The sequence below is a fragment of the Aquila chrysaetos genome, chromosome Z (assembly GCF_900496995.4).
Source record: "Aquila chrysaetos chrysaetos chromosome Z, bAquChr1.4, whole genome shotgun sequence".
Taxonomy (NCBI): domain Eukaryota; kingdom Metazoa; phylum Chordata; class Aves; order Accipitriformes; family Accipitridae; genus Aquila; species Aquila chrysaetos.
The window spans coordinates 16,421,042-16,441,143 of NC_044030.1; the positions used below are offsets into that span (position 1 = coordinate 16,421,042).

At 53.8% G+C, this 20,102-nt stretch overlaps 2 protein-coding genes across 6 annotated transcripts in view; one reads left to right on the top strand and one right to left on the bottom strand.

The window, feature by feature from the left end:
- TDRD7 (tudor domain containing 7) overlaps positions 1–3,862 on the bottom strand; it is a 51,711-nt gene extending 47,849 nt beyond the window's left edge. For 3 of the 5 annotated variants that reach the window (XM_030004121.2, XM_030004120.2, XM_030004122.2), the window contains exon 1: positions 432–3,862. In XM_030004121.2, the coding sequence (XP_029859981.1) occupies positions 432–443 (12 nt within the window). In that variant the 5' untranslated portion in view covers positions 444–3,862. The remainder of the gene's footprint in view (positions 1–431) is intronic. The other 2 variants (XM_030004124.2, XM_030004123.2) reach the window with 1 other exon arrangement.
- An 8,960-nt stretch (positions 3,863–12,822) lies between these two features.
- LOC115337523 (tudor domain-containing protein 7-like) lies at positions 12,823–17,581 on the top strand. Its single transcript, XM_030005899.2, has 3 exons — positions 12,823–14,312; positions 15,790–16,003; positions 17,558–17,581. Exons 1-3 carry the CDS (start codon positions 14,252–14,254, stop codon positions 17,562–17,564), a joined length of 282 nt encoding a protein of 93 aa, XP_029861759.1. The 5' UTR covers positions 12,823–14,251; the 3' UTR covers positions 17,565–17,581.
- The last annotated feature ends 2,521 nt before the right edge of the window (positions 17,582–20,102 follow it).

Sequence of the window (20,102 nt, forward strand, 5' to 3'; positions counted from 1 at the left end):
TCTTTGGAGACTTTGATACTTCTGGGCACACTTGTAGGGGCCTGGTACTGCCAGCCAAGCATAGGGCAGTGTAAAACACACAGGGCACGACACTCAAAAAAGGCACCTGAAGGAGCACAGCAGTCCCTGTGCATGGGCTGGCCCTGCCAGCCAGTCATCACTGACCATGTGGCCAGAAGAGGGACTGGGCTGCCAGGCAATTGGCCCACGTCACTGCCTGCAGGGCCAGGACTTCCACCAGAAGTGGGACAGGGACCTGCTGCCCCTCACCTTGACACCCAGTGCTCCCTCCCCTCGTGCGCCATGGTGATGCCGGGTAACTCACAGCAGGTCCTCCCTCGCACGAACCCGCATCCCCACACCAATGCCCACAGGGCACCTGTCAGCTCTGCCACAGAAACCGCATGCACCCGGGCCATGCCACATCTTACCCACAGGCGCATGACGCCTCAACTCCACAGACGCCTCTTCAGAGAGAAAACCCAACAGAAGTGAAACCCACTCCCTGCAAGCCGGGGGCTGCAGAGTGCAGGAGAGCCACAGAGCCAGCGCCAACACCGCCCAGTCCAGAGAAACATGTGGCCGCCACTGTGGTGCTGGTGAAGGTATGAGCAGTCTGCAGCTTCATCACTGACAGCACCTTCCCCGGTGCCACAGGCTGCTACAGTGCTGGCAGGACGCTTCAGAAGAAGACCTACCTGCCAGCAAGGACTCCTGCCCGGGAAGGCTGGGCAGCACAGGAGGCGGTTTCAAAGCAGGTGCCAGAGCTACCTAAAGCCCTCCCAGGCCCCTCAGCTCACAAGCCTGTGCACACTCCGGGCTTCTCCAGGGCCACCGGCTACACTCACGAAAGCCTGGGGAGCTCCAGGCACAAGTGCTGCTGGGCAGGCTCTGCACTCGGGGACAGGCGTTCTTCTCGCAGACGCTCCCTCACCGCAGGGGCGGTCTCGCCAGAGAAACCTCCCCGCCATGATTGTGGACCGAAGCTGGATGGAGCTCTCACACAGCCCAGGACCAACCCTGCTCTCAAAACGTGTGCCGCAGGCAGGGTCGCGTCCTGACGCTGAGCACGCTCGTGTGCACGAAACACCTCATCTCCACCCCCCTAGCAACTCACGTGCAACACAAGCAGAGTCAGTACTGGTTCAGGAGAAGGTGACCTCGCTCTCCTCAAGCCTCTCTAGCTCAAGGCACAACAGGGGACCTAGTCCCTCACCTCCAAGCACACGAAGGTGAGCAACCGCCGCTCACATCCCTGCACAGTGCTCTCTCCAAATGGCAGCAGCACCAGGCATCTGCCTGCAACCGCAGTACCGCTATGCAGGACGCCACATGAAGTTAGCCTGTGCTGCTCTCTGCAGAAGCAGCCTCTTTCCCCGCACCGTTTCCCTTTTTTAGGGGAAATCACCTGGGGCAACACACCAAGTCCAAAAGCAAGAGAAATCCCAACCCTCAGCACATTTCAGATGCTGTGCCGCACGTTTCAGTCTGCGCACGGACACTAACACTGTCTCTACCTTCCTGCACCCAAGTTCACGATGGCCCAACTCGAGTGCCAGGCAAGGAGGCAGCACATCAAGCCCTATTCTTCACCGTTCCTTGAACAGTTTTACTTTGTGCACACACAGCACTTTACTAACCTGACTGTGACTCTCTGTGTGTACGCGTTTATTTACACACAGGTACACCCACGTACCCACACCTATACAGACAGCACTGCGTATACCTGTGTTTACACATGCACCGTTGACCAGGCTGCTACACAAAATGTTTTGGCAGGAACAATCACAGAAATTTCAGCATAACTAGTCCTACAACAACCTTCCATTTGTGTCTTGGGGCGGGGTGGGGGGCAGGCTATCACTGAAATCAGCTCAGCCACTGTCTCTCCGACAGTCTGGAAACCCTCATGGTGTTCAATGAAGACCATGCCTGTATGCAATCCAGCTCACAGGCACAAAGGTACTCCAGCTCCTTACCCCTGCCATTCCTGCCCCTTCTGGTCCCCTACATTTTGCTGACTGATCTTGGAACAACCTCTACCACAGCTACCTTCACAGCACTCACTGCTCAACTATTTCTGGGTGTTACTGCACCCAGAAGGAGGAGCACATGTTGAACACGTGTACTTGCACACCTCCAGGCAGCAATGGGCAGAACCTATGCTGGGCATTTGGATCCTTCCTCATGTTTTTAGAAACTTAGCAGCAGGTCAACGGAGCTTCACAGGATGCCCCTCAAAGAGTGAAAGGAGGTGGTGGTCACCTGCCAGAAGTAAAAGATCCAGGAAGTTCATATCTCCTTTGGACTCACTCAGTGTCATAGGGACACCATGTGCTGGACAAATGCATAAGTGGTTTCAAGTTTCAATTATATCAAAAACCCCAACATTGAGAAGTACACAAAAAAATGCTGTTTTGTCTGCGACTGTGTTCCAAGTCACATACATACAAGAGACATGGAAAAGTCAATGAGAAGCATTTTGGGGGCTTTTTTCTCTACTCTTTCTTTTAAATAATATACTCAAATTCTTATTTTGTTAATATGCTCCTGAAAGTCCTCTTACCTGAACTAACTGAATTTAACTTACTGCTCAGGAAAAATTAACTCAATATCCATTACAGCTGGGCAAGAAATGACAATGAAGAAAACTTAAAATAACCTGGGAAGTTGCAAAAGTTGATTCAAAAGAGGAAACTTCAGTAAAAAGAGAATGGGGGCAGGAACGTGGCGGGGCAACATCAAGCCACCATCAGATAGCTCTGTAGCACACCAATACTAAAGAACTGAGTTAGATCAGAAATAGCAAATAGGATACTATAAAATATACCCTCCTAAATTATATTATGAGAAGCAGTGATGAGGACAACTCACTTAGTTAAACGAGATGAAAGATTCTAGGGTGCAAAGGTTAAACTGAATGTAGTCTTCGACTTAGACCTGAATGATGTTCCCATTCTTACAGCTAGCAATAATGCAGAAGACTTGCAATGCAGTAATGGTGACAATAAGTAACACACTGATACACTAGCAGAAAGCTACATAGCTCAGCGTGGTTTCTGAAGCTTTTTTAAAACTCTTTTTGTGGTCAGGTGCTGTAAAGTTAGGTCATTCAACAGTTATGACATTCTCCCAGCGGCTCGCTGCCTCCAGACGAGAGACGAGAGGACACGTCATTGGAAATGCAGCCCGAGAAGCCTCTATCAGTAAGTCAGGGCACATTGTTCACACCAGTCTTCTCCGGCATCTGAACAGAAACTTTTTTCAGTATGCTTAAAAAAGATGACCTGCCTCCAAAACAGTCTCGGTGCTGCAGATTATTACTCTGGCTAACAAAAAAAGGAATCGAGTACAGTTTTCCTGCTGTGAAAGATGAACTCCCGAACAGCCATACTTTTAAAAGACTACACACACAACCCCGTGGAACACAAGTCTCCTCCGAAGGCACAAAGTGGTCGCTAACCCGCCCAAGTCAGGACACCTTCTCTGTCACAAGGGAGCCACTGAGGAGAAGCAGCCTCCCACCGACAGGCAGAGCCTGGCCCTCCGCACTGCCTGTCCGCCCAGCCCGGGAGGGCTTACGCCCAGCGGGGCTCCGCTGTTTCCTTACCACCACCTCAACCCAGGGGCTTTCAGACACCAGCCGAAGCCTCTTCCCCTGCCGCCGCCGCCGCCGCTGCTGCCGCCGCCGCGGGCCGGGCCGGGCCGGGCCGGGGCCGGGCCGAGCGCCGCCGCCGCCGCCGCCGCCGCCGCCTCCCTGTGAGGGGTCGGCGCGCCAACAGTGCCCGCTTCCCTCGCGCCGAGTGGGCGGCCGCGCGGCCCCACCCAGCACCGCCCGCTCGCGCCTAACCGCCGGCAACTGTACCGCCCCCCGCGCCGGGACGCCCCGCGCGCATGCGCAGACAGCCTCGCCAGCGCCTTTGCCTCCGCAGCGCCTTTGCCCCGCCCGCCCGGCCCGCGGCGCATGCGCGCCACCCGCCTTCTCAGGCTTTCCCGGAAGGGGCAACGTGGCCCGCCCCCGCGGAGCGCCCGGCTGAGGCGGCGAGAGCCATTTTGGGGCTGTCCCGGGGCTCCCTGTGCTCGCAGGGTGGGGCCCTCCCGCCGGTGCCGCCCCGGTTCGCCATGCCCCGTTCCTACGGGGCTGGTGGAACCTCAGTCCTCTTACAAGGCAGCAGCTAAAACTGCCTTCTCAAGGGAGAGACTGAGAAGTGACAGTTAAGCACGTCTGTTCTACAGAGAACACTGGGTTTTAATTAGTTCACTTAATTACTTCAATTTCTGAGTAATGAAAACGTCACTGAATTTAATTCTATAGTTGAATCTCTTTATTGACACCTGTACAAAACTATTGCACAGGTGCACTCTCCATCAGAGAGGGGCTGGGGGGTACCCAGGCACCACCTGGGCCTTGTCCACACTGCCCTGGCCCATGGCACCCTTTCAGCAGGGCTGCGCATGCTCAGCCTGTCCCGAGGCAGCTGCAGAGGTCCAGGTGCTGCATGGCTGCACAGGCACCTCGAGCAATGCTGCACAATTGGGACCTTTAGATCCCACAGCTTGGGCTTTGGTTGTGTCCTCCAACGTTCCAAATATGTGGCTGAACATCCAATGTATAAGCGGGCTTTCTGATTAGTGCCCCACACAGCGGGGCCAAAGATGTTCACCAGCCATATGCCGTGAGGCCTTGTGAAGTCGGCTCTGTTGCGCGCTCCCGGCGATGGAGAGCCCCTCACCATCCCGACATCAGGGGGCCCTGCCACCCTGCAGCTTGCCTGCAGCAGCATTCCTTCCTCTGCAGATGTTGTCCACTTCTGAGAGCCAGACTGGAGGCAATATCACGTCAAGCTGCATGATGGCATATTGACGGAGGGCTGCCAAAGCCAAGCCAGAGGCTGGTCCCACAGAGGAATACCACAGGGGCATATGCCGGGGCAAAGGTAGAGATGCTGAACCTCACCTGTGGTGTGCCTGCAAAGAGCTCCCAAAGATGACTACCACCAAGACTTGGTGACAGCCTTCTTCTGCCACAGCCGTGACAGCTTCCAGAGACTGCTTCCTGTCAGAGTCCAGTATTCTCAGACCAGGCTTTTTTAGATACTCCACACGTGGAGGGTCCAATGTTTAATACGGTTTACTCATTTGAGGCTATTTGCATTTATAAGGGTTTTCCATTTAGTAGGGTGAAACAGCAACCACAGCATAAATACACATGACATTTCGCAGACTATTGCATTTCCAATATACTGTGGAATCATGATATAGTTGTGAATCTCATTACTGGTCTCTAGAATATGCTTATTGTCACAACACTGACTGTCACTAGTTGCCAGGAAGGGATATGTGGGTTGCAGCCAGCTCAAGCCTGGAGCTCTCTCTTTAGAGGTCCTTTGTTCATTGTTTTTGATATGTTTGTACTTACTGTTGGGATGAGCCACATATACACTCCCTATGCTGGTCTGCTTGAGTTTCTTCCCATGGAGTCTGCAATATGAAGTCTGTGTCCCATCTCTTCCTACTTCATGCCTGTACTCCTCTATGCTTTTTGCTGTAACTTCTTAAGGCCTTCAGTATCACGCCAGGCCTGTATTTCTCTCACTACATCACTGTGCTAGGGCTGCAAATATCTCATTTGACACAGAACGAGTGCTTCCAACTATTCTCTTTACAAAATTATGGTCACACTGGACAAATATAAGGAAAAATAAAACAAATAGCCATATCAACCTTATAAATCTAGCTGTAACAGCTAAAACAAGTAAAACAAAGTTGCAGGCAGGCCAAGAAAAGTTCACACAGAGCAAGCATCACAGCACCCAGCCTGAGGCCTTGTAAACTCAGTACAGAGTTGATCCATTACTTATTTTGTTAAGTGCTTCACATAACTCATATAAAACACAAAACTATTATACTTGCTAAATTACTATGATAAGGTGTAGACCCAAGCTAAGAACTCGTGCAGCTAAGAGACCCGTCCAACAGGTAGCATATTTCTTCCCTCTGGGTCTGGCAGAGCGAGCCATACGTACATGGAACTTGAAGGTACACTGGGGTATACTGTTCTGCTTAATGTCTGCATTTGTTTAAGTCAGGGACAGACAGTTACACATCTGTTCTTTATGCTTAGTTGATTCAGCCAGTCTGTCTGAAGCAAAGGTAACCTCTGGTTCCCTCTGGTATTGAGTTTAGTTTGGCTTCTTTTGTAACAGTTGTGGCAAATTACTCTATTATTGTCCCCTAAGCCTCAAGGACATTGAGCCTCTCCTTAAGTCCTCAGAGCATGCTTCCCCTGCGTGTGTGTGGAGGGGGGCAAATACATCCTTGGACCAGTGCCAGTCCTGTGACTGTCTCTCCTTCCAACTTCTTGTGCCCCTCCAGCCTTCTTGCTGGCTGGGCATAAGAAGCTGAAAACTCCTTGACTTAATCTAAACACTACTTAGCAACAACTGAAAACATCAGTGTGTTATCAACATTCTTCTCATACTAAAGCCAGAACATAACGCTATACCAGCTGCTAGAAAAAAAATTAATCCTATCCCAGCCAAAACCAGGACACATCCTCTTGGCAAGCATGAAGGAAGCCCCTTGGCCTCACTGAGCCTAGCAGCTGCCATAGTGGCAGCCACATCTCCAGCACCAGCCCCAAGTCCATCCTGGACTGGTAGCCCTCAGGCCCCTGGGCAGAAGGAGCTTCCCAGCACTTCATCACCCGTGAGGTCCCTGCAGCATCATGGTCTCCTCAGCAACTGTAGGGAGGCTCTGGTGATGGAGCATGTCCAACACATCCATGTGTCCAGCTGGAGCCCTGGCAAAGCCAGTACGGTCTCCTTCCCATGCTCCTCCTGACAAAGGATACTAGCCAGAGCTGCTCTAGCTGCTCTCTCACTGCCCCTGGAAGGAGACAGGGCCACGGGGGTGGCCAAGGGAGGACATGGCTGGTTGCTGTTCAGGGAGCTGCAGCCAAACCTGCTATGCTCCTGGCAGAAGCAGGCAGTGCTTGCCTGGAGTCCCAAGCTTGCCAAGAGGAAGAGGGCGAGCAGCTCCAAAGCTTGTTCCCACCATGGCAAGAAGTAGCTGTGACTCCAGCACTGGAAGGGAGTGTGGGGCATCAAAGCCATAGTGCCAGCTAGATGATCAGAAACCAGGTGGGAGCAGGCAGAGGAGCCAAAGAAAAGGCCAGATGATGAGGTCAGGACACTGGCAAGTCACAAAAAAGCCAAAGAGGCTTTGAAAGTTGTGAGAGACACCAGCAAGTCCCAATGCTGCAGAAGGACTACAGCAAGAGCACCTGAAGGAACAAAGGCAGAAACTCTAATCTGGAAGCAGCAGTGCCCAAAGCAAGCCCAGAAGGTGGGAGTGAGAGAACACACTGATAGGTATCGGACACTCAGGGAACAGGGTCAGTGTTTAAGCCCAGCCGGTAACAAAGCACCACGCAGCCACTCACTCACTCCTCCCCCTGGCCCCGGTGGGATGAGGAGAAAATATAAAGGCAGGCTCGTGGGTCAAGATAAGGACTGGGAGGGATCACTCACCATTTATGGTCATGGGCAAAAGACACGCTCAACTTGGGGAAGAAACAAAATCAATTTAATTTACTACCAATCAAATCAAAACAAGGATATTAGGAAGTAAAACCCAACCTTAGAACACCTTCCCCCCACCCCTCCCTCCTTCCCGGCTCAACCCCACTCCCGGTTCTCTCTCCCTCCTCCCCCCAGCAGCGTAGGGGAACAGGGGATGGGGTTGGGGTCAGCTCCCCACACCTTGTCTCTGCCGCTCCTTCCTCCTCGGGGGGAGGACTCCTCACTCGGACTCTGCTCCGCCGTGGGGTCCCTCCCATGGGAGACAGTCCTTCATGAGCTTCTCCAACAAGTCCTCTCCGCGGGCTGCAGTTCCTCACAGACTTCCCTGGCGTGGGTCCTTTCCGTGGGCTTCAGTTCTTCCCGAACTTCCCTGGTGTGGGTCTTTTCTGTGGGCTGATCTTCAGTCACAGACTGCTCCAGCGCGGGCTTTCCCATGGAGTCTCGGCCGTCTTCAGGGGCATCCCCCTGCTCCGGCATGGGGTCCTCCCCAGGCTGCAGGTGGGCATCTGCTCCCCCGCTCCCCCCCCATGGGCTGGGGGGGGGACAGCCTGCCGTCCCACCATGGGCTGCAGGGGCATCCCCTCCTCCCCCGCTCCTCCTCCCCCTCCTTCCTCACTGACCTCGGTATCTGCAGAGGTGTTCCTCTCACATCCCACTCCCCTCTCCGCTGCAGGTTTCCCCCTCTTAAATATGTTATCCCAGAGGTGCTACCACCATTGCTGATGGGCTTGGCCTTGGCCCTGGCCAGTGGCGGGTCCGACTCAGAGCTGGGGAAGGTTCTGGCAGCTTCTCACAGGAGCCAACCCTGCGGCCCCTCCCCCGCTACAAAAAAAACCAGCGCCACACAAATCCATAACAGTCAGGGGCAGAAGACATAGGCCCATGTGCAGGAAAAGAGTGAAGGAGCACCCATTGCCTTGTTTCCCCAGACCATGAGAGGTCTGTGTCTTACACCCTAAAACCTTCTTTCTCATGTGCTCCTCAAAATGTCTGTGGATAGGAATTGGCCTGAACCAGGTGTCTGCAGGGTGCAGCTCGACTCTACCCTTATCTGTCCAGTCAGAACTTCCTCTCTCTCTCAATCTCTGTGTCTCTCTTTTTAGTGCAGCTTGGTCCTGAAGTCCAAACAAAATCTTAGGGAAAGAGGGGAAAGGGATGTGTTTCTTAAATGTGAAGTAATTGTTTTCTGTTTCTTCTGGGCATGCCTACACAGTTAAGGTAGAGAAGCCCTGGGCATGGAGCAGAAGCTTAACACTTTCACCACCTGTTCCTGATGCTTTGCTGTAAGGTGACCACAAGGTGGAGAGTAACCCAGTCAGACCACTGAGGATGCTTGCAGCATGCAAACGTGAACAGCTGAGAGGCGTTCAGAAAGCTGCTCCTGGACATTTCTCAGCTGCTGGTGAGTGAGCCACAGAGCTGGGAAGACTTGCCTTCAGCCTGGTCTGAACCATGGTCTTGGTGGCTGGCATAGTGAGGAGTGGGCAAGGGCAGCTTTGAGAGCTGTCTCACTCTACTGATCTCTGGGAATACATCTGTTTGTGCAAGTCCCCAGGTCATGCAGACAGGTCTTGCTGCAGACCAAACAAGGAGCAAATACAGACAGTTACTTGCCTACAATCATTTGGTTACACTCAGTATGTTCCTTAGCACTCTGCAGGCAGCTGAAGAGCAGTGGAAACTTGGGGGGAGATCTCACCACACTGGGTAATATCGAGCACTTGTTACCCAGGTGGCTCTGTATTTGGCCACAACTTTAAAAGGCTTGCACATTCTCAATAAACACACCAAAAAAATCAATAAATGCACGAAGGTTAAGGTAGGGTTTGGTGTGCAAAAGCTGCTGCTGGCCTTCTGCCAGTCTGAGCAGGTGAATGGACATGTTCACCCAGGGCGCAGTCTCTTGCAGGCTTCTATTTCCGGAACTGTGAGACAAAAACCTGGACCAAATGAGTTTAGCAACACTGACCTTATGTACCTTCTTAATCAGGTACACCACCAGCAGCAGGTCTGATAGGAAGTTTCTGCTGTGGGAAAGGCACTCGACACGGCTGTGGGAGCAGCTAAGCCCTAAGCCCACAATGGCTGTGGTTCATACCTACAGCAGGGCAGGTATCCAAAACTGCTGTCAGTGACAGTGCAGTGCTAGTTGCCTCATTGCCCTTAATGCTGCAGTGCTCACGAGATCCCCTGACTGTCTCGGCATGGGGTGACAGCCAGGCAGATGCAGAAGACGACTTCAAAGATTTTTACCATTGAAGCTTTAAGACCAAGTTAAGACTTAAAAATTTGTCCAACACATGACGTCCCCACAAAGAATGGGTCCAAGAGATATGGAATTCCTTGGTCTTTCTTCTAGCAGGTGACCACCACCTCCTTTCACTCTTTGAAGCTCTGTTCAAAGCTCTGTTCAAAGTCTCTAAAAAGATGAGGAAGGATCCAAATGCCCAGCATAGGTTCTGCCCATTGCTGTCTGTTGGTGTGCAAGTGCATGTGTTCAACATGTGCTCCTCCTTCTGGGCGCAGTAGCGCTGCATCCTGTAGTGGAGCAGCAGGTGCTGTGAAGGTAGCTGTGTTAGAGGTTGTTCCAAGATCAGTCAGTGAAACACACAGGACCAGAAAGGGCAGGAATTGCTGGGGTAAGGAACCATGCACATGTAAACACAGGTATACGCAGTGCTGTCTGTATAGGTGTGGGTACGTGGGTGTACCTGTGTGTAAATAAACGCGTACACACAGAGAGTCACAGTCAGGTTAGTAAAGTGCTGTGTGTGCACAAAGTAAAACTGTTCAAGGAACGGTGAAGAATAGGGCTTGATGTGCTGCCTCCTTGCCTGGCACTCGAGTTGGGCCATCGTGAACTTGGGTGCAGGAAGGTAGAGACAGTGTTAGTGTCCGTGCGCAGACTGAAACGTGCGGCACAGCATCTGAAATGTGCTGAGGGTTGGGATTTCTCTTGCTTTTGGACTTGGTGTGTTGCCCCAGGTGATTTCCCCTAAAAAAGGGAAACGGTGCGGGGAAAGAGGCTGCTTCTGCAGAGAGCAGCACAGGCTAACTTCATGTGGCGTCCTGCATAGCGGTACTGCGGTTGCAGGCAGATGCCTGGTGCTGCTGCCATTTGGAGAGAGCACTGTGCAGGGATGTGAGCAGCAGTTGCTCACCTTTGTGTGCTTGGAGGTGAGGGACTAGGTCCCCTGTTGTGCCTTGAGCTAGAGAGGCTTGAGGAGAGCGAGGTCACCTTCTCCTGAACCAGTACTGACTCTGCTTGTGTTGCACGTGAGTTGCTAGGGGGGTGGAGATGAGGTGTTTCGTGCACACGAGCGTGCTCAGCGTCAGGACGCGACCCTGCCTGCGGCACACGTTTTGAGAGCAGGGTTGGTCCTGGGCTGTGTGAGAGCTCCATCCAGCTTCGGTCCACAATCATGGCGGGGAGGTTTCTCTGGCGAGACCGCCCCTGCGGTGAGGGAGCATCTGCGAGAAGAACGCCTGTCCCCGAGTGCAGAGCCTGCCCAGCAGCACTTGTGCCTGGAGCTCCCCAGGCTTTCGTGAGTGTAGCCGGTGGCCCTGGAGAAGCCCGGAGTGTGCACAGGCTTGTGAGCTGAGGGGCCTGGGAGGGCTTTAGGTAGCTCTGGCACCTGCTTTGAAACCGCCTCCTGTGCTGCCCAGCCTTCCCGGGCAGGAGCCCTTGCTGGCAGGTTTCTGCCACCATTTTGTGGGAGGGAGCTGCCATTTTGTTTGGTGTCGCAACCCCTGCTTTCTTTGTACCAGGAAGTGTTCAGATATAAAAATATATTTTTTTATATACAATGCATACCAACATTTATATAGTTAGAAATATATGTATAAAGGAGTGTATTAATATGCATTTTTATTTATACATAAATACATTAATTATATATCTACATTTAGAGGGGTATACAAATTAAATATTTATGACTGTAAAAGCATAGGTATAAAGTAGATAAACTAGTCTTTATTAAGAGCTAATGGAATGAATAATTGAATTTGAAGAAAATGTAATTAAACAAAAGTAAAAGGCAGGTTCAGGCCCTCCACTTTGCATGGTTGCAGAAAAAGCATTGACATGTCAGGGTGGCACGTAAGAGGTGGCACAGAGAAGTTGGGATGTGCCAGAGGGCTGTGAACCTCTCTGAGATGGCCACCAAGCAGGCCTCGGCACAATCCCTGAGATGTGCCAAGAAGAGAGCTGTCCTGTGAGCCAGCCTGAGAAGGCTCCATGGCCGGGCAGAGCCCAGTGGGATGGTCATGCAGTAAGTATCACTGGGGTAGGCTTTGGGTGTTGCATGGCCCTACCAGACATGGGCAACAAAGTCTGCAAAAACAGAAGGCCAGCACAAAATTCCAGTGTCAGAGGAACATGTGTGTGGGGACAGCGAGGAAAAGACCTGAAGGGGATCCCAAAAAAGACCACATGGGCTTCTTTATCCTTAGGTCGATGCCATAGATAAAAGCCAGACTGAGCATGCTATCAAGACCATCCTGTTAGACAGCAATTACTGCAAGGCTTTGGGGCACAGAACGCAGCCCCGTGCCTTTAGGGACCAGAGCTCCTGCAGAAAGAGCAAGTGGATCAGTATAAGCACTAGGGTGTTGTGGAGCTTTTCAGCTCAGACCATGGTTATTTTGGTGCCCAGAGGAGCAGGATGGTGGTGATAAAAGTGCTGGTGGGGCTTTTAGTTTTGAATAACAGGGATGATACTCTGTGTTTTGCTGGGAGTCTTATGGTGTGTATGGCCATGGGGGGATCTGACAGATGCAGAACTGCTGAGCCAGGCAAAAGGGATGCATGGCAGACTAGTGTGGTCCATAAAAGGACAGTCACGTCAAGCTGCATCCCCTCGTCTGAGGATGTGCTACATGTTCATGCACACATCATCTTCCTATCTGAGGGGATTTTTAGGCAAACGACGGTCTCAGATATCCCAAGGTCTGTTCCTATCAATCTGTCAAAACACATGCCAAAGGAGTCTGTCCTGGGCAGACATCGAGCAGGGCTGGTGAGTGCAGTTATGTGCTGGTGTGGGCCGGTCACAGCCTGCGACTCCTCCTGCATGTTTTGCACAGCTCTGTGAAGCATAGAGGGAGGCAGAAGAGGGGATTCTTTGCCCCCCAGGTCATGCTGCTTATGCGCTGTGTGCCAAGTCTGCCCATCCGAGCTCTGACACCACTGGTACGCTTTTGGCATAGGTGTTGACCATGCAGCAGGTACACTGTCTGATTTCTAGCAGGAGCTCCTCGGGTGGGAGAGCTGTCCCTCAGAAGGAGAGGCCCTCCCTCCAACGTCTGTGTGTTGAGCCAGCCTGGCGCAGATGCTGGGTGTGCAGTGGAGGAGGAATAGGAGAGTAAGGACAAGCTGGAGTGGGCTGCTGGGAGGTCGGGCGTGTTGCCTTGTTCCTAGCGCTGTCATTCCTTGCTCGTATTTCCCTGGGCTGTTAGGGTCAGCCTGAGAGACTGAGGAGAGCTCTCGAGCAAGCTGTTGGTGCTTAGCAGTTGCTTGCTTTTTTATCTTGGCACTCTTTTTCTGCTTTGGTTGCCCTACCTCGCTTGTGAGAAAAGTTCCTTTCTGGAGCTGCTGTTTGCTAAATTTCAGAGGTGCTGGCCAAGGCGCTGAGTTTTTCCTGTGCTGAACTGTCAAGGCCCATGCTTGCTGGGGGCCATGGTTATGAAGGCAGCGGTGCTGTGCCTGAGGGCCCCTTTTTCAGCCTGTACCACCACCACCGAGCGTGGCTGAGACCCATGGAGAGAACCCCTGAGACCACAGACTCCCGTTTTTCACTCAGGGCTTTTTGGGTGGCCACCTGTGTCCTCGTGGAGCCCTGGCAGAGTACTGGTCCAGCTGCCTTCGCAAGCTGTTAGGAGCTGAATGGCCCAAAGGTTTGGGCTTGCATCTCCTCTGTGAGGCAAAGTGCACGCTGGGCATGTGGTTTGGGGGCTTGCTGAAGCAGGGTTCCTGCATCCATTCAAGGGTTGGTCTGTGGCAGCATTGCTGAGACATGGCAAGGGGAGGTTGAGACAAGAGGCCATTAAGGAGGCCAGGGAGGTGGCCATGGGCTTCCCAAGGCTGGGCCGTTGTTGGGGGCCAGCCCGGTGCCTGCAGGGCTATTTGTGCCCCCAGGATGGCCGTGCTGTTTCTTTGGTAAGCGGGACAAAGGCAGCCTGGCTCTGCAGGGTCAGAGTGGTGCCAGAGCCCCTGGTGAGCCTTGGCAGGAGGAGGGAGGGCAGGCTGGAAGCCCTTCCCGTGGCTTCCTAGTGTTGTAAAGCGAGACGGTCAGCCTGTAGGATGGGAGTGAGAAACCAGGCTGTTTCTTGGTGGGCCCCAACCTAATGTGGGAAGGTGATGGAGAGGCTCTGTCTGTCTGCTTTGCTGATTTCTGAGGTGCACTGCGAAAGCAGAGGGAGGTCTCCGAGGTCTGTGTCTGCTGCTGAAGCCTTTGCTGAACTGCCTGCAGGCACGTGTGACCCAGCAGTTACAGGCATGGAAATGGTTGCAAGTCCTTCTGAGGGCTGTGGATGAGCTTGGGCCTCACTGACAGTTTTCCCCTCTGTCCTCTTCCTGCTCCAACAAGGTCATTTGCCATGCTGTTGCTTGCAGCGAGACTGTGCCAATTGCTCAACTGGTGGCCCGGCAGAGGAGTTCCAAGAGGAAAATGGGACGTCAAGTGAACTGCCAGATGAGGCTGAAGAACACGTCTCCGGTCACGTTAGCAGGTAAGCCCCAGGCAACTGTGGAGGGCCTGCCTTTGTGAAGGAACTGTGCAGCTGCTGGAGCAAAAGTCTTGGCCGTGAGGCTGTGCCACTAATGGCCAGGAGCTGCGTGGTCCCAGTGAAGAGTTCCTGGGAGCGGAGAGTGTTGTTGACAAGGGTGCTTGTGCTTGCAAGCCCTGGTCAGCGAGGAAGCCCTTCTCGAGCATGTACGTGAGATGTGAATGATCTTGAAAGAAGAGTTCTTGGAGGACGCTTGGTTTCCCTTCCACCTGCCCGTGGTTCTGTGAGACCCGCGGTTGGGGTGCGGGCGAGAAGTGTGGCAACGAGCCTGCTCGTTCTTTGAGGCTGAGCTCAGCCTGTTGTGGAGTGGCAGGGATGAGCCATGGCCTCGCAGCGAGAAGGAGTCCCTGCAGCATTATCTGTGGTTGTTTCAGCAGCTCCTGTTGCTGCTGCAAGTGCCCTGGTGCCATGACGTTGTTGAAGCTCAGGGGCTCTTCTTGGTACCTCCGCGCCTTTTTGCGTAAGCTGCTGCAGCAGTATTTTCCCAGAGCCCGTGGGTCAGGTGTCCCTCACTGCCGTGCTGTTGTTGTGTTGCTGTCAGTGGGTATCCCAGGATCAGGCCCAGGCAAGGCCCATCTGCTTGCGAGTTGGCAGCTTGGAGCAACAGGGGGTCTTGCAGTTTGTTTGTATTCCCCTGTTCTTGTCTGTAACGAAGGGTTTGCTGCTTCTTGCTCTCCTGCGACCATGCCAACAGTCTGCCCTCTAGCTGGGAAGCGGAACTGGTGACTCATAGCCCAGTTAAACGGCAGTGATTGTCAACGCACGTTGATTCACTGTCTTGCACGGTGATACCCTCGGAAGTGCTTGAGCCTGCCAAAATTGGTGTGGTGCAGCCAGCAAGTAAAGAGCAAAGTGACCAAGAGCTTGTTTATCCCAGGGTGGCCCGAAGGCCAGCGTGGTGTGTTCCTCTGCAGTTGTTATTTGGCAACCTCTGCCGTGTGGTGGGAGTTAGGGAGGAGGGCGCTTGCAAGCTAGGGTAGAGAAGAAGAAACTGTTTGGGCGGTGGTGCAGGAGGTGGCCGAGGAGGTGGAGTTAGGCTGCATGTGCTACGCCTCTGGGAGCTGCTGCTGCTGCTGCCGCCGTTGGGTGGTAAAGAGCAGCCTGACCATGGGTTCCCCCTGAGATGTGACTTGTTGTGGCACCTCACAGGTGCAAGGCTTTTCTGAGAGTGTAAGGAGAGGCAGGGTCACCTGTTTCTTTCCCTGCTGCAGCACGGCAGTGGAGGTTGCGGTTTGTGAGTCCTTGGGTGTGAGCCACGATGCTGTAGCAGAGAGACCCACGCCTGTGGCCGAGAGCATCCTTCGTAACTGTCTTTTGGAAAAGTATGGACTCCCTGGAGGGAGTTATCTGCTGTGCTTGAAGTCTCTTTGGGTTGGGTGGAGGAGAGTGCTACTCACGGCTCCATCTGCAAACTCTTTAGGAAAGCCGAAAGGAACTTTGCGTCAGCCCAGGCCTTTGAGCATGCCAGAAGAAGGCAGCAAGAGGCCTGTTCCTCGCCTGCCACGAGGCAGAGGAGTGGCGTGTGGAGTGGTGAAACCCAGTATGGAGAGTGCCCGGCCTGCCTTGCCTCCAGCCACTGGGAGTGGACCACCTAAAGAAATTCCCATGCAGAGGCACGTCACGGTGGTAAACAGGTCAGTGTGTGCGTGTGTGTGCGCGCGCGCGCGTGAGCGAGGCAAAACGAAGTGTGGTGGACCCTTGGGTGCTGCCGTGCCAGCAGTGCTTTTGGGGACGTGGGAATCTAAGCGCCCGCCCTTGCAGAAGGTGAAGTTTGAATGTGGGTCGGTACCCAGGAGGGAGCCTTTCTGGATGCTGCCGTAGCTACCCTGTGCTCTTGGCCTGCTCCTGTGTCTTCTGGGGAGAAATGTGGCCAAATGTGTGTGTGCGGATGTCGCTGTTTCCCAGGCCCAGGAGGGAGCCGTTGTGGGCAGCGTGATAGAAAGCTGAAGGAGGTTTGTGTGTAGGTGGCAGGCGATGCTGCGCGTTCAGGGTCACGGTTGTCTGCAGGTGGCTGCTCTTCGCCTCTTGCCTGACCTCTCCATTGCAGCGTTAGTGTTTGTGGCCCTTCTCGGCATGCTCGGACCCAGCAGCTGCCCGCCCGTGTTTGGGTGAACTGAGATGGGGGCTGGAGCTGCGTTTTTGCTGGGTCAGCGGTACATGCTGGTTTTCAGCCCCCTTTGAGCCTCTCTAATCCAGGTGGCTTAGGCATGATGCTGCCCCATCATTTCTCTTTCTGTGTTTTTTCGGCCACCCTGGGCCATCAGCTGATGGCGAGGAGAAAGTGTTTGCTGTTTGCTCATTGTGGCTGCACTAAGTCCGCTGGAGCTGTGATTGTGGTGGTAATCCTGTGCAGGTCACCAGGCTGGGTTGGAAGTCAGCCTTGCATTGAATGGAAACGGCAGTGGTGTGCCGCTTCCGCGGCGGCGTAGCTGTGAAGTGGCACGGAGCGGAGTGACAGCTTAATCCTGCCGTGGTGCCTGCTCTTTCTGGAAGACCCACGGAAAGCAGGCGCATCGTGCCCCAGTTGCCTGCCTGAGTCCTGGGTGCGTCGGGGCTCTGGGTCCCAGAGGGGGAGATGGGGATGCGCTCAGAGCACTCGTGAGAGCAGCAGCCACTTCAGCTTTTGTGCCTGAGAGCGTAGCGTTTACCGATGGCTGCTAGCACTGCCTCGTGACCTTTTGTGCTGCTCCGCAAAGGGCTGTTTGCTATGGCAGTGCTCTGCTGGTTGTGCTTTTTGGGAAGTTCCCTGGCGTGCTGGTACTGGTGGAGTGGGCAGGTGCCGTGGGGCAGGAGACAGCCTTGGGGCTGCTGGGTGGATCTGCTAGGGTTTTGCTCTGGGGCAGGGCTCCTCTCGAGGGCAGGAGACACTCCTTGTGTCAGTGGGCAGTGGGGCTGTGGCTGCAGCAGCAGCTGTTTGGGTGTACCCAGGCAGAAATTTGGAGGAGTTAAGAGGCGGTGGTGATGGTGGCAGGAGCCAGAGGGTGTGAAGCTGAGGTGGGCAAGAGGAGAGCAGCGGCAGGAGCAGCGAGGAAGCTGGAGGAGCTGGCAGTGGCCGTGTGAGCAGTGGAGGGTTTGGAGGTAGAGGCCAGGGAAGAGAGATGTGCTGCGTGCGGCAGGTGAGGGGAGTGAGGCCAGGGCCCCAGCAGGCGCGAGGAGACTCAGGATGGACCTCTCTGTCTGCCCCACAGCTCCTAACGACATGAGCATGGACTGAGCTAACCCCTGTTCTTCTGCTCCTGAGCGAGCTGAGTGGAGCTGCAGTGGAGAAACACGTCAGCAGCTCTGCTCCTGTTTTGTCGAGGAGGCTGCTGCGCAGAGGAGAGATGGGTCAAGCTGTCCAGCCATGCAGGAGAGATTTGTTCTGCAGGACCTTCCAACCCAGGCCCCTCTTGAGCCAAGCACTGTGGGACCAAGTCCTCAGACCATGCAGACCATGCCCCACCAACTTCCCTGTGCCGGTGCACCCAGGGGCCTGGCCCTCAGACTGTTGAGGGCTTTGTTCCCCACCTCCCTCCAAGGCAATGCCCATGGCGTCTGGCTTGGGGTTCTGCCATAACTGTACACCACCATGCCCCTGGGCAGAGTGCCATGGGGCCTGGCCTCTAGCCATTCTGGGCTATGAATTTCAGGCTCCTACTTGAATAGGAGAGCTATGAGTCCTGCTCTTGTAGGCAGGCAGACCTTTGCCACCAAGGCTGCCCCCACTCTCGGCACCCTGGGACCTGGCCTTGGAGCAGTGCTGGACTTTGTTCCCCACTGCTGAGTGCTTGGACTTGGCCCTCATGCTGTGAAACACCATGATCTCCCTGTGCTGGTGCTGTGGGGCATGGCCCCTGCTGGCTGTGCGAGACATTGTTCCCCCAGCTCACCCCAAGCCCAGCACCATGGGGCCTGGCTGTTGGGCTGTGCCTTGGGCTGTCCTGCGTCCCTTTGCAGACAGGTTGCTACTCCCTGTGCCAGATTTTCCCCCACTGGGGACTATGTCCCTTGTGCCCTTCCTCTGTGGAGCCACTGGGGACAGGTGGGCCACCCCCAGGACATGGCTTGCCAATGCTTCCCCATCATGCATGCCCCCCTCCAGAGCGGAATGGCACTTGCAGAGCAGCACCCATGCCTTTCTGCTGCTCCTCCCAGCAGTGCTGCACGCTGCTCTGGGGGTTGGACCACCTTGCTGCCCAATGAGACCCAGCAAGACCCACCAGTGACACACTCCTCAGCAACAGCAGTCCTTAGCAGGGGCAGGACAAAGCAGGAGCCTCTGGTGACACTGCTGCTGGAAAAGGCTCAGCTTTCTGTCTCCACCAAGGTGCAGCCCTAGCACCCTCTTTCTTCCTGGAGTGGGATCAGAAGAAGCTGGCCAGCCCATGCTCTCCATGCTGCAGCATGGCATGGCACCACTGCTGCTCCCAGCACGGGCTGTGGGTGTTTGGGTTCAGCAACATGTCCTGGTGTAGGAAGGCACCCCATGGTGGGGGTAGAGACAGGCACCATGAAGAAGACAGCATGAGGGACCATCAAAGAAAGCTCTGGAGACACTGGGAGAGCAGCTCCTGTGCCCTCAGCACTCCACCTTACTGCCTTTTTTCTCTCCCCAAACTGATGATAGTTTTGGAGGAGGATGACTTTAAAAAAATGGAACAAGCTTTTTAATCCATGAACCAAACAGTTATAGCATAAGCATCTTTGCATAACTAGAGTACACCGTTTCTCTTACAATAATTTTTACCCCGCAGGAATAGCACATCCAGTGGCTGGGCAGGGCTTCCTGAAAGCCTTTCCTAATTCAGTGGAGTGTTTTGCTATCCTCAGTCAGAAAGCAAGAGGGCAGCAGCCTCCAGTTTAACAGTGAGTACGGTTAACTAGACAGCAAAATCATAAAGCTGCGCCCAGCAGCAAATGGCTTTGTATACAAAAAAGAATTGCCAGAACTAAGGTCCCTGTTTGAGTAGCATGGTACTTTAATGATACTACTTCGTTTTGTGCCAACACTCAGCATAAAACTTGGCAGACACCTGGGAGGGTATTTATAATTAACAGAAACTAAAGCAGCTCCCTCTAACAGGCAGATAAAACTGAGACTTTGGACAGGTTTTAGCAGGATGCAGTTTAAAGTTTATGACCAGAGCTGCTGACACACCACAGTTTAAAGAGACTGAAAAAAAAATCCACACAATGTTCACTTATAACCAAAGAAGCCTGAAAAAACCTGTTAAATGTTTCTAGAGGAGAGCAAATATGGCAAGCCATTGTACACAGGAGTGACATAGGAGTGGCAACAAGTCCCAGGAAGGGAATGGCTGATGAGTTAGGAGGATGGAGGCACCAGGAGGAGCCAGAGGTTGGGAAGCTGAGGTGGAAGAGTGCAGAAGAAAAAAGTGTCTCCTGGTTGACTGAAGCGGACTCCTCTCCTGTAATAGGGCTGATGGAGGCTCTTCAGTTCTGGCAGCTCCTAGCTGAGGTCTGCTTCCACACCTTTGTTGCAGATACACTGAGACTCTGTCAGACAGCCCCCTCAGTGTCCAGAAGTTTTGCTCAGACAGGAGATGTCTGGGTGCAGCTGTGGGGGCTGTGGCTTCTAAAACTGAGTCGTAGGAGACTTGCTACCATCTCTACTCTGTGTTTTGTAGAGCAGGCTGCTGCAGCAGAGGAGAGGACACCAAGCCATCCTGTTGTGACAGAGAGATGTGGGAGGAATACCTTCGATGCTAGGTTGTGTAATGGCCCATATGACTG